The sequence below is a fragment of the Musca autumnalis genome, unplaced genomic scaffold (assembly GCF_047663935.1).
Source record: "Musca autumnalis isolate F117 unplaced genomic scaffold, ASM4766393v1 scaffold_1, whole genome shotgun sequence".
Lineage (NCBI taxonomy): Eukaryota > Metazoa > Arthropoda > Insecta > Diptera > Muscidae > Musca > Musca autumnalis.
In genome coordinates this window covers 216956190-216974977 of record NW_027411644.1, presented here as the reverse complement: position 1 = coordinate 216974977, position 18788 = coordinate 216956190, and the positions used below count along the sequence as shown (strand labels likewise).

The 18788-nt window shown below is 40.0% G+C and overlaps 1 protein-coding gene across 2 annotated transcripts in view; it reads left to right on the top strand.

Annotated features, from left to right (window-relative positions):
* tnc (tenectin) overlaps positions 1-18788 on the top strand; it is a 185514-nt gene that overhangs the window by 164815 nt on the left and 1911 nt on the right. Inside the window, exons 4-7 of one of the 2 annotated variants that reach the window (XM_073960179.1) lie at positions 6953-7150; positions 7275-7529; positions 7642-9312; positions 9427-18196. In XM_073960179.1, the coding sequence (XP_073816280.1) occupies positions 6953-7150; positions 7275-7529; positions 7642-9312; positions 9427-18196 (10894 nt within the window). Of the gene's footprint in view, positions 1-6952; positions 7151-7274; positions 7530-7641; positions 18197-18788 lie in introns of both variants that reach the window. The other variant, XM_073960178.1, reaches the window with a different exon arrangement.

The window sequence follows — 18788 nt, the reverse complement described above, 5'->3', positions numbered from 1 at the left end:
CTTGCCACACGCTGAAAACCCCGGTCAGCACTAGAGTGATGACATTGGAAAATTTCATGAAATTGTGCGTTTTTAGATAGAGTTCCATACTAAAGTAATTTTATGAACGATCTAAGAACGCCTAATATTATGAAATTAGGTCTGTTCGATAACACGAAAGTTTGTACAAATTTGCACAAACTTTTACAAAATGCTGTTCGATAACAAACTTGTTCAATAAAAGAGATATGAGAAGCAGTTGCAAGTACTTGCGAAGTTATCGAACAGACCTATTATTTCATTGAAATCACTCTAGTATGGACCGGGACAAACTTGCACTAAAAACTTACCCATTTTATACCCCGGTTACACTTAACACTTAACCGGAATAACCCAGTGGGTTTGGTTTTCAAATGTCAATTCCATAGCGCAAACGTCAAATAAATCCTCATGAAGTGGGTTAACCCGACAAAAACCTTAGTATGGAACTCGATCAATAAACGCCAAAATAATGGGAAAGTTTCGTATGAAAGTTTCAGCGTGTGGCTTTAGAGTTACTCTACTGTGAAAGCCATGTTTACACTACAGTTATATGTAAATGTCATTTTACAGTACGTTTAGACTATGCTTGATTTAGCAAATCCAGTGGATTTAAGTTGAGATTTTCATACAATATACGTATGTCAAATAAATCGAGATAGTGCCCTTAATTATCGTATAACTATATAGTCTAAACCAAGCTTAAGTCCCATTCATTATCATTACTTTAGTATGGAAACCATGTTTACACTACAGCTTGTTGCAGGCTTAATAGTGCGTTTGCATATAACCCGATTTAATAAATCCACTGGGTTTTAAATGTCAATTTCATTGTGTTTACGTCAAATAAATACTCGTAGAGCAAAAAGCTATAACATAAACAGGCTATAATAGTACGTTTATATATAACAAACCCACTAGATTTTAAATGTCAATTTCATTACATATACGTCAAACAAATCCTCATAAGGAAGGTTAACTCTACAAAAGGCTATAATTTAAACATGGCCTTACATTGATATTTTGACCCAACTCAAAAATGTAGTAATATTCGAATCGATCTGGAATTTTTAACAGAGCCCTTAAGGCCTGGGTACATAAGCAGCCTTGCCTGATTGCCTTGCTTTCCCTCTTCATTTCCCTCTTTCATAATAAATAAAAAATAAAATAAAGAAGGCCGAAGCAAGCTAGGCAAGCAGGCGAGGCAGCTTATGTACCTAGGTCTTTAAGGCCTGGCTACATAAGATGCCTCGCGTGGTTGCCTTGCTTTCCTGCTTCATGTCTGACATAACATAAAATAAAATAATAAAGAAGGCCGAGCCAATTTCGAACTAGGTTTCCCTTTTCTTCTTTATTCTTTTATTTTTGTTATGTCAGAAATGAATGGCTTTCTCTTTAGAAACTTTTTGCAGGACAAATTTGAGCGAGCAAAAATGTACAACATTTTTGCCGGCTTACGATTGGCTGACACGCCGATTTTGACATTTGTTTTAGCGTTTTTTGACGTTTCTGCCATTTTTCCATTCCCGTACATTTTGGAAAAATGTGTGCGTTGAACTCATTTTTGACGATACTCTCTTTTGCACATTTTACCATTAAAAAAGTACTGGAACGGAGCTAAACTTAAACTTTTGTTGCCCCAATGACCACGGTACATAAAATTTTCCCTTTTTTTTATCCATTTTGCAAACATAGCTTCTGGTAGTACATTGGCTGGCGCTCCTGCTGCTTTGCTCTATCTGTCCGATTGTAACAAGTACATATTTTAGATTAACTCACAAATGTGTATTCTCTAGTTGTTCATAATTTTTTATTATTATTGTTATTATGGCGAATGGTGGAATGAATGAAACAAAAATAAGAAGAATAAAAAAATTATATCGAAACAATATAACGTTTACAAAACATAATGTCTTTATGTATGATCACCAGAGCACAGTGAGTTAACAACGTATCTACTAAAATCTCTTGTGACAGAAACCATAAATACCAAAGGTATCAACAGAACGCTGACAACGAGACTAGTATTTAGCTTCTGTGTGTGCCGAACACGTTTAAACACAAAATGTTTATCCATTATCTGTAATTATTGTACAATTTGTCACTTTTACAAGGAAAAAAACACACAAAAGATAAAATGTTGGCAATTTTTGTTAAACACTTTTTTTATGTTCTCTGGGAATAGAACATTTAATGTGGCATGTGAAAAAAGAATATAGCAAACTAGGAACTAATTCATAAAAAAAGTTATGAATTCTGATTGAGCCATTAAGTTGTCATTTAAAAATTTAATAATTTTGAGGATACAAGGCCAATTTAGACTTCGCATTGTAAAGATATTTGTTAAATTATTAAGATATTAAATTTTTATTTATTATTGACATATGTTTATGTATCAAGAAATTAAAATAAATCTCAACATAATCTTGTCTCCAAGTTATCAAACTGCAAAGATATTTTTGTTTTGGATTATCGGCATGATTGTACATAATATCCATAGTTTATTATACATATGCTAATATAGAAACTACTGATTCTAATGCACCACATCTTCAGCAATGACATTCCTCTTAGGAATACATTCTTGTATAATTAACACGCACTCTTGTTTCAAGGTAAATGGAATGCAATATGTATTCGTCATTCTACTATGATGTCTGTGGTCTACTCTGTAACAGCAAATTAAGGTTAAATGTATGAGAACCATTACCCACAAGCAGACGTACCATATGTACCATAATAATAACCAAAGTAAAAGAGGAAATTGGAACATTATTAAACTGCAAGTCTTTTTAATAGCATTACACACTTATATACCTATTTAGATTATGTAAGTAGGTTTGAAATACTTACCATCATCACACGTCGGAATTCAAACCCAAACAATGTAGTTCATATTACAAACTTTTCATTCAAACTTAACCTTTGCATGTTAAGAGCTGTATATGAGCTTGTGATGATGATTCTAAAAGATGCATCGCTAAATCAGCTGCTATTGTTTATGATGCCCGTTGTTTTCAACAAATTGCAAAATTTCTTTAGCATATTTTATTTTTTATAAATAATGCATTAGTTGTGTTAGAGAATGTAACTAAAATAAAACTCATTAATAATTAAGACGACGAATAAATTATAGAGTACAAAATATTAAAAACTTAGTTTTCGGTAGCAGTGGAGATAATACGTGTTTAAATGACATAGAAATAGTACACAGAAGTACCGGTACCGGTAGCTTTAAATCATTTCTAGATATGCATAGCGCATTTACATCAAGCAGGTTTTAGTAATGTGCTTAATATTGTCAATTTCTTTCATTAGCTGTCAAATTACATATTAATATCTCATTACCTTCTAATATCTAATAAGCTGGAATAAGTAAAGGCGAAAACGCAATAAACGTATGAATAAAGCGTTGATAGAAAAACAACTACAAGGACACAATTGCTCTTGTACAGAACCTGGAAGAATCTACAATTTTTTACTACGATAACAATTTTTCCTTTATGATATTAGTAGATTCTTGCAGTTCTGGACCAGACCAAATGCCACCAACATTGATCTTGCGCCATGTTTTCTTGCGGGGTTAACTTCTTAACTAACTTCATTATGAGGATTCATTTGACATATACTCATTGCAATTGACATTTAAAATTCAATGGATTTATTAAATCCTGTTATTCATGTAAACGTACTAACTGCTCTGTTCCACAACCTGCATGAGTCTATTTTTGAAATGTTTACAATTTGTTCCTTTATAAGTTTGTCAAATAATTTAAAATAGTAAACCCTTATAGCCCGTTTAGATTATACCCTTATACGATGATTAAGGGCATTATCTCGATTTAAGTGCTTAATCCACCCAAATCCACCCTGATTTACCATACAAAATTAAATCAACTCAAAACTTGGATTTGTTTTAAATCAAATGTTAAATCGAAATATTTTGAAATACAACACTGCTTTTTGCTCCTAATGCAACTATTGCAGTCTGTACCAAAAATGGCAACTATGTCCATGTGTCGTTTATTTACTAGGTTTATGGCTTTTTGACCCTTTTTTCTCAAAAATGATTTCCTGTAGCGAGAGTGAATGATCTTTTGCCTATTAAAAATTGCAAAAGTTGCACGAATAAGTGACATTTTGCCTATTAATGACTAAAATAATTTTATTCCATTTTAATATTGAAGAAAGTCCCGCACAAAGCACTTTCAATTTATGTGATACATGGAATATATATTATATAAAATGATATATATGTAATAATATGACGATAAAATCGGTGAGAAACAAAAGCTGATGTCATTCTGGATATGTCGTGTGGCTTTAACGATTGTTTTGAGTTATTTATGTGCTTAAAGTGACTCCAAAATTTTTCCAAGAAGCTCATACATAAAAACTTTAAAAGCTTTTTGTGCGTGAGCTTTTTTCTATCGAATCACTTTGTAATTAAGATTTCATCTAATCTTATGCAAAAGCTCATCAAACTATGACACAGGGATGTGAGGTTGTAAAAAAGTCATAACCCTATTATTTACATTTTTCAAATAACTGTAAACACAAACACGCAAAAAAACAGAAGCGGAAAAATAGAAAAAATATTAAATAAAAATAAAATGGATGTAGCTTTAATTTAATATAAATAGTAAACAATATATTTAATAGCAATTTGTCAGATTATTTTTTGCCATTTTTAATTTTCAAGCAATTCTTTTTGCAAATTCGCGTATGTATACGTAAACAAAGATTAGCTGACTGGCATCATATATCATTTTAGACTAGTCTAAACAACTAGGATTTGAAAGTTGGATTTAGAAATCGAGTCGATTTAAAATGACTAGTCTAAACTAGTCTTTACAGGAACTTTTCTGTAGTAACGCCATACAGTGCAGCAACGGCCCAAACGTTTATTCTATTAACGGCTTTCAATAACCGTGAAACTGTTACTTATAAAGCCCTATTTCCATCAAACGGGTTTTAGTAAAACACGTTAACGTTGTCAATTTCATTGAACCTACGTTAATTACTTCGTTAATTATGTGTCAGTGTAAATACATTCGTATTTTGGAAATGCAACATCATTAATATATGTCTAAAGGCCTCGGCACAATGGTTCCATTGATTGCTGCCTTACAACAACCACATGAAAAAAAATTTAATTGATGCCAGGTTTTCTTTCTAAGTTTCCATGTTGTTGCCATTGTACAGGACTTAAAGCTTGGATTAGACTATGTACTTATACGATTCATTATTTGACATATATTTTATGAAAATGACAACTTAAATCCTCTGAATTTGCTAAACCAAGCATCGTCTAAACGGCGTATTATAGTCTGCTTATATTATAGCCTTTTACCGGGTTAACCTTCTTTATGATGATTTATTTTACGTATGCCCAATGAAATAGACATTTGCAACCAGTGAGTTTATCAAATCCTATTATAGCTTTGTTCCTTTACATGCAAGAATCTTCAAGTTTTACCACTTTTAACTCGAAAAGCGTTCCTTTACTTCAGATACCATACAATTCATATGAGGGCAGTTCTCAACTTTTGCTACTTTTGCCACTTTTACCAATTTTAAAAGTAAAGGAACAGACCATATTTATAAGCGTACTATTAGCCGGAAATGTGTGACCCGTTGCTGTAACATTTGAGCCGTTGCTACACTGTTGGACGTTGACGACGAAATGCGTTCATTATTAAGCTATAAACATAGAGATAAAATCTTCATGAGAAAGGACTTTAACTTTAAACCACTGTTTTAGAGATTCCTACCTCTGATAAATTATATTTCTTAAGCCGCATTTTTATCTAACAAGTTTAAAAAACTTAAAACTACGTCGTTCTTCCTAACTAACTGTTTTCGCACTTTATCACCAAAATATGCAAACAAAAACTTAAAAATTTCGTTTTGAAAACAAGATCGGAAATTTAGTACAAAAACTTTATCACCAAAATATGGAAACAAAAACTTAAAATTTTTCGGCTTGGAAACTATGTAGGATGATTTATACCACAATTTACAAATTTTGTATCCACTTTATCACCAAAATATGGAAACATAATTTCAAGAAATTCGGATTGATTTTTTCACTTCGCAATTGCTATTGAATTTGACTTCTTTAAGTTTGATATTGATGAGTCAATTGTTCCATTTTCTGGGTATTGAGGTCTTCTTCTCTTAGATTAGCAGAGCTGTAAACTTACCAAATCTCTTAAAATATTTACTGTTTGTAGTCCTTTTACTCTTCTTAGTCCTGATACTGTGATTCCCAACCTGTAAATGAAAAATACAATTTGTCTTTATTGTTGTTGTTGTAAAAATAGAAAACCATTAGTTGAGTTAAGAAAAACAAATATTTCAAACTAATATTTGTTGAATGATAGTAGTTACGCTAGGTTGTTGGTGGTGATTGCAGCTAGAACTAAATCCTCTTCTCCTTACTGTTTGTAGCAACAATTTATATTAGCATTATTATGTTGTTATAGCTGTTATTTGCAACGATCTGTTTGGTATTGCCCAACAATTGCTCTTGACCAGGGACAGGACAGTGAGTGAGACAAAGCTAACCAATTTAGTTAGAGAGCCCAGGTCTGTGTGTCAGTCATTCAAGTCAGTTAGGCCACTTAGTTTCATCTGGGGGCAACAAAACAATTTACATAACCACAATCTTGGCCATGTACGTCAGTCGTCGTAGCAATGTATTCTCCTCCATCGTCCACCAAAAATGCTAACGATGCATACGAAAGCCAACTAATAAGATTGTTAAAGCTTCTTAGACAGCCAAACGAGAGTCTGGCTGGCGGTCATAGAATAGCTTTCCCTCCTGCCTGCTGCCAAACTTTCTTCTATTACTGATATATTCTGCGGTTGTGTATATTTTAAAGCAATTTGTTTCTAAATTCTAATTTTGTTGTTATTCCTGTTCTTGCAGAAGGCTGCTACTACAACTATAATCATTACAATGAAGGCGATAGAATCATGACAAATGAGCCCTGTTTGAATTGTACGTGCCACAATAAGATGCTCATGTGCTATTTGCGTGTATGTCCGTTCACGAAACCCATTGGACATGATTGCATAGTGGAGAAACGTGAGGATCAATGCTGTCCAATCATTACATGTCCCGAAGGTAAGTTCAGTTATCTATGCAAAAAATCCATCCATCCATCCATGGAATGAAATTGCTTTATTTTCTCCTTGTCAATGATTATGGTTACGATAATGATGATAATTTTTTTGTCTTGTTCGAACAGTTCCCGTAGGTATTTCTCATGCTACTCCTGAACCAGGCACTGAATTGAGCATACCCGAGAAATTCGGTTGCAGTATTGATGGCAAATTCTATTTGGAAGGTGCTCAAGTTCCCTCAAATCCCAATAAACCTTGTGAACTGTGTTATTGCATTAAGAACCGTACCTCATGTTTGATGCAAGAATGTACCCTGCACATCGATGGCTGTACTCCAATTTACAACAAGGGCTCTTGCTGTCCAGTGCGTTATAATTGCGGTAAGTAAAACAAACACTCAGCTGAGACCAGCTAGCTAGACTATGATGATGGATGATTGATAATGTTTGGCCTCGTTTTCTGTTTCTTTTTGTTTTTTCTTCATTTATGCAGACCATGAAAATGATGTTCTTGGCTTGGAGGATCTATCCACAACCACAGAATCAACCACCAGCACAACAACTACCACCACAACTGAACGTCCCACACCTGGCTTTATCCTTAGCAGTACCATGTCACCCAGTGTTTCGACAGATTGTATCCACAATGGTGAAAGATATGCTGATGGTGCTCGCATTGAGGGCGGCGAAGCTTGTGAAAATTGTTATTGTATGCGTGGTGACATTATCTGTGCTGTCCAAGAATGTAAGATGCCCATGTTGGCTAGTAATGGTAAACAGTGTCATGCCATGCCACCAGCTGAAGGTGAATGTTGCCCAAGCGAATATGTGTGTGAAGATGATACGGCCACCACTGAAATCTATGAAGCCACCACTGTATCCTATGGTTCAGAGGATGAAGCTAAGATTACAACCTCTGCTCCTGTTTCGGATCTACATGGTGCCATACCTGAAGAAGATATGGAATTACAGGCTCATATCGATGATGAGAAACAAGAAGGTGTTACAGTATCACCAATCGAGGCTGTCTCAGGCGAAAAACAAGAACAAGAAGAAGAGGAAGAAGTATCCTCAACAACCGTTAAAACAGTTGCCGAAGAAGACCACGCTGATAGTGATGTTACCTCAACTGAAGGTGCTGCCTCTGCTGATGTTACTGGCGAAGAAGAACAGGAGGAAGAAGACAAGGAAGCTAAACCAATTGCTGCCGACGAATATGTCACCGAAAGTGCCACAACTTCTGCACAAGAACAAGATGAAGAAGAAACAAGCACAAAGGCCACTATTGTTTTGGATGAACAAGAAATCTCCACTGAACATGCTGCCGATACTGAGGATCATACCACAAAGGCCACCACTGAAGAAGATATTGTTTCAGCTACCGAATCTAGCTCTGATGCTGGCAAACCTGTCGAGGCCGCAGTACCAGAAATATCCACTGAATCTGAAGAAGAATCTGCTACCAAGGCTCCTGTTGAATCCACAGAATCTGTTGAAGCTGCTGATGGTCTAACTACCGTTCCAACTACTAGCGCTACTAGCGGAGAAGAAGAAGCAGAACTATCCGCTGAAACTACTGATGAACTTGCCACAAAGGCTCCTGTCTCACAAGAAGAAGAAACCGGTGCTGACGCCATTGCCACTGAGGCTCCTGTTGCTGAAGAAAAACCTGCCAGTGAAGCTACTGAAGAACTTTCTACTAAGGCTCCTGTTGCTGCAGAAGAAGAAACTAGCGAATCCACAGAAACTGCTGATGAACTTGCAACCAAGGCTCCTGTTACCGAAGAAGAAGGTGAAAAGGAAGCTGAAACTGCTGATGAACTCTCGACCAAGTCTCCTGTTGTGGATGAGGAACATGCCGATGTTTCCACAGAGATTGTTACAGAAGAATTGGCCACCAAAGCACCTGGCGCCGCTGAGGAAGAAGAAAAGGAAACTCAACAATCTACTGAAACTGAGGCTGATGAACTTACTACCAAAGCTCCGATTGCTGATGAGGAACATGCTGACGTTTCAACTGAATCAGTTGAAGAAGAATTGGTTACTAAAGCTCCTGCACATGAAATGGCTGAAGAGTCCGGAACCAAAGCCCCAGTTGCTGAAGAAGGTGTATCCACTGAAACCACTGATGAATTGGTTACCAAGGCTCCTGTCTCCGAAGAAGGTGTATCCACTGAAACCACTGATGAATTGGCCACCAAAGCTCCAGTTGCTGAAGAAGATGTATCCACTGAAACCACTGATGAATTGGTCACCAAGGCTCCTGTCTCCGAAGAAGGTGTATCCACTGAAACCACTGATGAATTGGTCACCAAGGCTCCTGTCTCCGAAGAAGGTGTATCCATTGAAACCACTGATGAATTGGCCACTAAAGCCCCAGTCGCTGAAGAAGGAGTATCCGCAGAAACCACTGATGAGTTGGCCACTAAAGCTCCAGTCGCTGAAGAAGAACAAGCTGAAGTATCAACCGAAATTGTTGATGAACTCTCTACTAAAGCTCCAACTGCTGACGAACATGTTGCTGCTGATGAACTCACAACCAAAGCTCCTATTGTCACTGAAGTAGAAATTGAAGAATTCGCAACCAAAGCTCCTACCGTTGAAGATGCTACTGAAGTTACAAGTGAAACCATTGACGAACTTACAACCAAAGCTCCTGTTGACGAAGCTCATGTCGACATGTCTTCTGAATCCATTGAAGAATTCGCTACCAAAGCTCCAACTGCTGAAGAAGAAAAAGAAACTGGTGCTATGGCCACTGAAGTTCCCGCTGGCGAAGAACATGCCCCTGTATCAACCGAAACCGTGGAGGAATTGGCAACCAAAGCTCCTGTTACCGAAGAAGAAGCCACTCATGTTCCCACTGGAACAATTGCTGAAGGTGCTGATGAAGAAACTATTGAAGAAATGGCTACCAAAACTCCAACTACCGATGCTGAACCTTCGGCCGAAGTTTCAACTGAATCTGTGGAAGAACCTTTGGCCACTGATATTGTTAGTGCTGTTGACACTGCCACCAAGACTCCTTTGGCTGAAGAACAACCAGAAGTACCATCTGAATCAGTTGAACCTGAAATTATTGAAACTGTTACACACATTCCTATGGCCATGGATACTGAATCTCATGTAAGTGAAACTGATGAATCCACCGAAACCGCCAAGGATGAAGAAGAAGAGGAAGTTTCCACTACGGCTTCTGCTGCTGAAGAAGAAGACAAGGAAGCTGTTACCTCTGCTACAGTGGCTCATGATGAACTTCCTGAAACTGAAGACCACAAACCAGAAGATGTCTTGGCTGAAATTCCTGAAGAAGAACACAAGCCCGAAATTGTTGCAGCTGAAATTCCTGAAGAAATCAGTGAAGATCATACCAAATTGCCTGCCGTTGATGTTGAAGAACCTATGGCTACTGGTGATGAACAGGATGTTAAACCCTCAGAAGAAGAGGAATCCACCGCCACCATTACTTCGGCTGTTGCTGATGAAACGTCAACCAAAACTCCTGAACAAGAAGCAGAATTCTCTACTGAAATTCACACTGAAGAAGATAAAGAACAAGCAAGCACTGAAACATCAGAGGATGCTGACAAATTGGCCGCTGAATTACCTGCTGAACAACAAGAACCTGAAATCACCACCCAATCCGCTGAAACCATGGTATCTGAATTGGATGAAACCACTGTCAGTGGCGAACAAGAAACTGAGGCTGAAATTGAAGAAGCTTCCGGTCATAACAAACCCTTATATTCTTATATTCCTCCTGTTCAAACCGATGAAGAAGCTGCCGAGCCAATTACATCTGTTCCCGCTGATGAATTGGGTAGTGGTGATTTTGCTACTACCGACTCTTCTGAAGAAGCCGAAGAAGAGGAAGAAGAAGTGAAACCTGCCGTTACCGAATCTATCCCTGAAGAGCAACAAGAAACTATCACTGGAAAACCATTGGAAGAACAAACTGAAGGAACTCTTGTCTCAGTTACTACTCACAAAATTGATACCGATGCTACTGTACCCACAGAAGAAGAACACAAAGAACCCTCAGTCGTCGAAGAAGCTTCTGGAGAAGAACAAACTGAAACCGCTGAAGAAGTTACTACTGTTAAGGCCGAAGTATCAGCCGAAGTTGCAACCCAATCAACAATTGATGAAAAGACTGAAGCCCAAGAACAAATGGACACTAGCACTGTTCCCTCGGTTGCCGAAAAAGAAGAAGAAACTCAGGCTGAAATGGACAAAGAAACTGATGCTGTCGATATCACCACTCAAGCCCCAGTTGTTGTGTTTACTTCCACAACTGTTGCTGCTGACACAGCCGACAAGGATTCATCTGAAGAAACTGCAAGTGAGGAAGACGAGACCAAACCTGAAATTAGCCAAGAACCCCAAGAAACGGACAAAGAAACTGAAGCTGTCGATATCACCACTCAAGCCCCAGTTGTTGAATTCACTCCCACAACTATTGCTGCCGACACAGCAGATAAGGATTCATCTGAAGAAGCTGCAAGTGAGGAAGATGAGACCAAACCTGAGATTAGCCAAGAACCCCAAGCTGCCGAAGAACCAACCTCCACTACTACCATGCCAACCGTCGATGTTGCCACAGAATCTGAGGAAGGTGATGTCCAAGAAACCATTCCCGAAAGTGATGAACAAAAAGTTGTCGAAATTCCTGCAGAACAAGCCAAACCTACCGACAGCCCCATGGTTATTATTGAAGATTTCACTGGCCTTCCCTCAGTTGATGAAACCAAGACTGAAGCAGAACAAGCAGCCATCGAAACTACTGTTGCTCCTACCTCGGTTATGGCTGAAGGAGAAGAACAAAAGGAAGTTCCCGCCAGCACCATCAAACCAGCCACCGATGATGTATCCCTTGAAGATGTCCATGACATGCAAATTCCATCCATTATTCCTGGTGAAGGTGATTGTTTGGTTGGTCACAAGACCTATGCCAATAACTCCATTATTCCCACAGCCGATGAATGTGAGATCGCCTGCAAATGTGTTAGCAGTATTGTTTCCTGTGAACGTGTTGTCTGTGACGTTCCTAAAAATGTTGAGAAATGTCGTCTGGATGAAAATAGCAACAATAAATGCTGTCCTACCTACATTTGTGATGATTCCGCTGTTGAAAAAGATGAAAGCTCCCAAGAACAATTCACAACTACCTCTGCTCCTCATAAGACACCCGAAGAATCTGCCACCATTGTTAGTGTGCCTGAAATTGAAATGCCTGTTGTTAACACTGAAGAACCTATGTCCCATATTAAGGATACTGAAGAAGAGGAACAACAAACAACCAAAGCTCCTGTGGATACTGTGGCCGATGACAAATCCGATGTTGGTGTTGAAACATCATCTACTCAATCTGCCATCATTGAAGATGTTGTTAAACCTGACTCCATGGTTCCAGTTGAAGCTTCTGGTGATGTGAAACCTGTGGTAGTCGAAATGCCAGCTGAAGCTCAACCTGAAGAAGTTATGCCCACTGTTACTGATATGGATATGGCAACAATTGTTCCCTCAAGTGATGAATATCAAACCGTTAAGCCCATTGAATCGGAAGAACAAGAAGGCGAAAATGAAGAAACATTGGATCACACCATGCAACCATTTGCAAGCGTTGATGTATTCCCAAGCACCACCGTTTCGAAGGAAGAAGACGAAGAGTCGACATCTGAACAAATCGATATCCATGCTCCCTCATCTACTCCAGCTGCTGAACAAGAAGAATCCGAAGAACATAAGGATGTTTCCGCTGAAGAAGCTGAAGCTGCCACCTCTGTACCATCAACTGATATGGACAAAGAAATCGAAGAAGGTTCCGGAGAAGCTGATACAGTCACTCCAACTGCCCCTGAATCAGAGGAAGAAGAAGTCCATGGTGAAACTACCGATAAGGAAACTGATATGTCTACTGAAATTCCAGCTGTCACTGATAAGGTATCCGAAGAACATGCTGACACCACAACCTCAACAGAAGAAGCTGAAGAACCTGCCACCTCTACTGCTGGCTCAATCTCCAAGGATGAAGAAGATAAGGAAACCACTGAAGAAACTGAAGAAGAAGATGTTACTCGTACCACTGTGGCTTCCTCCACTGTTGATGAGGTATCCTCTACCATGGCACCAACTGAAGAACATACTGCTGCTACTAGCGACGAAAGTGAGAAACCAGCTGAAGAAATTGAAGAAACATCCTCTGTTTCCACTCCAGCCTCTGCTGTTGCTGATACACAGACCACAATTTCCTCAACCAAAGAAGAATCTGCCGAAGAAACCACTGCTGCTTCCATTGACTCAGATGCTGGAGATAGCGATGTACATACTATTGCTCCTCAAGAAGCTGAGGTACCTGCTGAAGCTGAAGAACATACCACAGCTGTCCCTGCCATTGAAGAACAGACATTGGGAACCACTGTTGCTCATGCTGAAGACGATTTGGCTAAGGAAACATCTACCGAATCTTCTACATCTACACCTGTAAGTGCCGAAGAACCACAAGAAGCATTTACCGTACAACCACATATGGATGCCCAAGAGGAAGAAGAACATACAACTGAATCTATTGCCTCTGCTGAAGAAACTTCTGCTGCACAAACAAACGAAGAAGACAAGGAAACCCAAACCGCAGCTGTTCCAACTATTGAACAAGATGAAGAACATGTTACTGCCGTACCTATCGATGAAGCCGAAACGGAAACTACACAAGAACCAACCGGATTTGGTATTAAAATCGATAGCACTTCAGAGCACGCTACAGAGCTTCCAACTGTGGATGAAACAGAAACCGGAAAACCTGAAGTATCAGAACAAGAAGATATTGAAGAGCCTTCGACCGCTGACATATCTTCCGCCGAAGAAGAAGCTGTATCCGAAGAAGAACAACCAAGCACCCTTGCTCCAACAACCGCTGCTCCATCAGTTGAAGAACATGCCGCAGGTGAAGAAACTGAAAAGGATGAATCCAGTCCTGTGGTACCAACAACCGCATCGTCAGTTGAAGAACAAGCCGAAGTTGACGAAACTGAAAAGGATGAATCTAGCTCCGTTGTTCCAACAACCGCTTCATCAGTTGAAGAACATGCAGATGTTACTGAAGTTACTGCTGAAGATGGTATTCACAAGGATACCACCATCCCATCGATGCCAGCAGTCGAAAGTGATGAAACCACATTGGCTTCTGTCTCTGCTGATGTTGAATCTGCCACTCAAGCCTCAGATGAAGAAGAAAAAGAAGAAGAAATTAGCGAAGTCGCCGTTACCATTCCATCAATTGAAGAAGATAAGCAAGATCTTGAACCATCCATGGCTCATACTGTGGCTCCTTCCATTGAAGAAGAATCTGTCACCACAATGAATGGAAGCGAAGAATCTGCTGAAAAGGTTGAATCAGTTTCAAGCACCATGGCCCCAGTTGCTGAAGAAGAACAAGTACATGTTACCTCCGAACCAACCCAACAACAACCAACATTGGATCTCTCTGAAGAAGCTTCCGGTGAATCTGTGGAATCTGAAGAAGAAGTCAAACCAACTGTACCACAACATATTGGTGCCTTTGTTACAGAACGCGTGGAGGAAATTACCGGTAAACCAGTTGTACAACCAACCACAACCAGCATTGTTGAGGAAGATGTTGAAAAGGACACATCTGCCGAAGAAGAAGCAGAAATTGATTCCACTGTTACAATTAAACCTGTTGTACCCCAAGCCGAGCAAGACGAACAAGTTGAAATCACCGAAGCTACTGCCAGTGAAGATGTTGAGACATCAACTGTCAAACTACCTGAGGATCATGATATTGCCGCTGCTACAACTGCTCCTCAAGTTCCTGAAGCTGAACAACCTGTCTCCGTTGAAGAAATTGATAAGGAAGGTGTTGAAGGTTCTACTGAAATTCCTGCTGTTGAAGATGTCGTCGCTGGCTCTACCGCTATACCAATTGAACAAGAAATTCCTTCCGCTACTCAAGCTTCAGAATCCGCAGAAGACATTGAAAGCGTTTCCGATAAATTACCCGAAGAAGAAGGCGAACATGCTGTTGACTCTGCTACTGAACTACCAGTTGCTGGTGCTGACGAAGCTGCACAAGAACCTGTCATTACAGAAGCCTCTGCTGATGAAATTACTGCTGGCGTAACTCAAGCTCCTGTAAGTGTGGAACATGATGACATTTCTGGTGCAGTTGGTTCAACTGAAGAAGATGTTTCCGCCGTTACAATTGCTCCTGCCAGTGAAAGTGTTGAAGAATCGCAAGAAGGTGTTGTCGCTTCTACCGAATCCATGGCTGAACATGCTCCTGAAGGTGAAGAAAGCACAAAGGCACCCGCAAGCGAACAAACTGAAGAAACCCCCGCCGTCGATGTTTCTGAAACTAGCACAGCTGTGCCATCTGAAGATGTTGCTGGTCCAACTACTTCAACTGCTGCTGAAAAACCTGCCGAAACCATCGATGTTGTTACTACGATGCCAGAACATGGCGAAGAATCCGAATCTGTTGAGGATATTGAATCTAGCACAGCTAAGACCGAAGAAGAAGAAACTGACATCACTACCGTTCAACCTGTCCATGCTGAATCCCCTGTTACAAAGGCTCCCGAATCTGATGTTGCTACTGACGCTGCTGTTCCTGAAGAATCCGATGAAACTGTTGATGTTACATCATCTCCAGTATCTGCCGATGTTGCCACTGAACAAGCATCTGAAGACGTATCTGCTGTTACAAAGGCTCCTGAATCTGAGGTCATGTCTACCGCAGCTCCCGAAGCAACTGAAGAAGAAGCCGCTGAAGTTACAAAGACTCCTGAATCTGAAGACATTTCTACTGCATCTCCCGAAGCAACTGAAGAAGAAGTTACAAAGACTCCTGGATCTGCTGAATTTGCCACCGAACAGGAATCTGAAGATATCTCGACTGCTGCTCCTGAAACATCTGTTGATGCTGAAACTGCTACCGAACAAGTATCAGAAGAAGATATGGCTGCAGTTACCACAGCTCCTGAATCCGATGAAGTACCTAGCAAGGCTCCTGAAGATATGGCTGCAGTTACCACCGCTCCTGAATCTGAAGAAAAGGAAGAAGTACCAAGCAAGACACCTGAAGTTATGGAGACAGTTACTAAAGTTCCTCAATCCGAAGAAGAGGTACCCAGCAAAGCCCCCGAAAGCGATGTCGAACAAGGTGTTGAAAGCTCCACTTCTCAAGAAATTACCGACACTAGTGCATCCACCACAATGGTACCACAAACTGCTGAAGGTGATGAAGCCGTCACTGTTCAAGAATCCGCCGAAGAAGAAGAAGTTGAATTCGATACAGTCCAAACTCCTGAAGAAACTGCTGAAGTTGTTACCAAAACGCCAGAAGATGTTTCACAAGACATTGCTGGTGTTACTCATGCTACTGATTTGGTGGACCACGTTACAGAATCTGCCACAGAAATTTCGGAATCTGGTGAAGAATCCGAAGAACAAGTTTCCACTGCCCCTGAATCTGTTGAAGATGTTGAAGCTATGACTGCTCAGCCAGAAGAAGGTGTTCAAGCTGCCACTACCATTCCTGAAACCGGTGCTCATGAAGAAGAAACTTCGACCGCTAAGACCCCTGATGTTGATGCCACAATGGCTCCTGTTTCTGTTGCTGAATCTCAACCAGAAATCGAAGAAGAAGCCGCTGTTACCAAAACTCCCGAAACTGCTGATTCTATTAGCGAAGATGTTACCAAGGCATCTGAGGAAGCAACAGAAGGAGTTTCAGCTGTTACCGACATCTCCGCACCAGCTGAAGACGTATCTGCTGTTACCGGCAGCGAAGATGTTACCAAGACACCTGAGGAAGCAACTGAAGGAGTTTCTGCTGTCACCGACATCTCTGAATCTGCTGAAGATGTATCTGCTGTTACCGGCATCTCTGCAACCGAAGCTGAATTGGAAGCCATTCCACAAAAGACTGATGAAGATGTCATTACCAAAGCTCCTGAAACTATTGAAATTTCCAGCGCTCATGATGTTGATGTTGCTGTTACTCAAGCTCCCCAAGTTGAATCTGAAGAGGAAGAAGATGTCAAGGGAACAACTGTCAAGACACCATTGCAACAGGCCGATGAATATGAAGACTCTGATGTTACAGAAGCTTCTGCTGAACAACAAGATAAGACTGAAGAAAAGGTTACTGAAATCCCAGCTCAACACGAAGATATTACCGAAGTACCAGCTGTGGCCCAAGAAGCCACTACAGTTGGTGGACAGGCCATTGAACAATCCTCTGAATCTGTTTCTCATGAAGAAGAAGAAGACTCATCTGAAGAATCCGTCTCCAGCGAATCGGCTGAAGAAGTTCAACGCATTACAACTGTTCATCCACTCTTTGCTCACCATGGATTCACCACACTTTCATCACCAGCCATTGATAGCCGATTGGATGAAACTCAAAATGCCACTCACGCTGATGAGACCACAATGGCTCCTGCTAAGGAATCTGCTGAAGAAATCGATGAATCCGTATACACCACAACGGCGGCAACAACTACAACCACCACAACAACACCAGTACCCGTTACCGTACCCACACACCCAGCTGCTGCCCACTATCCACCACCAATTTATGGTCAAGCTCCACAATATCCACCCCAATATGAAGATGAATATACCGATGAAGAAGATACTGAAATCTTTAGTCCTGGCACTTGCCGTTATGGTGGCAAACTTTATGTTTCCGCTCAACAAATACCCCGCGATGATCCTTGTGATTTCTGTTTCTGCTTCCGCAGTGATATTATTTGCCTGCAACAATCTTGCCCACCACCAATTGCTGGCTGCCATGAAGAGCCGATTTCTGGTTTCTGTTGTCCACGTTACGAATGTCCCGTCTCAATGGCTACCGTACTCAATATCACCACCAGCACAACGACAACAAGTACCACGTTGCCACCACATTTCCTACATCATTCGTATGGCAGTAATGTTCAGCGTAATGGTTGTCTCATCAATGGACGTTCATACAGTGTCGGTGAAAGGATTGAATCGACAAGTGGTCCATGTATCAACTGCACGTAAGTAGATAGATTTTGTATCGAACAAAAAATGGAATGGGTTTATGTTTAGTTGTGCCCGAACGTTGAAAATATGACCGTAAGCTATGATAATTTCGTCGGTGGGCTTTCGTGCGCGAGCGACAAGGAGGATTTTGACTCTAGTCTATGTCCAAGTGTTTCCAAGTGCTTTATTCCGTTTAATAGGGAAATTTACGAATATTAGGACTACAATTTATTTTATATATATATATATTGGTACACCTTTTGTACAATTACTAGTAACTAAAGTACTTAAAAACGCGCCATTTGAACATAACGTATGTATCTGAAATCTCTACGCTACGACATCCACTAATTACATTCATGTATAGGCAAACTCATGAAGCATCATTGGCAAAATATAAAAAGTCAGCCTAAAAATATGCTTTATCTTTAACGCATACAGTAGGAATGTGTTCTCCCTACAATAGCAGGGTTCTATAAATTGTTTTTTGACAAGAGAGTTTTTGCAATGTAAAAAACTATTGACGTATGCTTGGTTTACATTTACGAAATACACTCGACTTCAACTGTCAATTCCATTGCTTAAACGTCAAATGAAATCCAATGG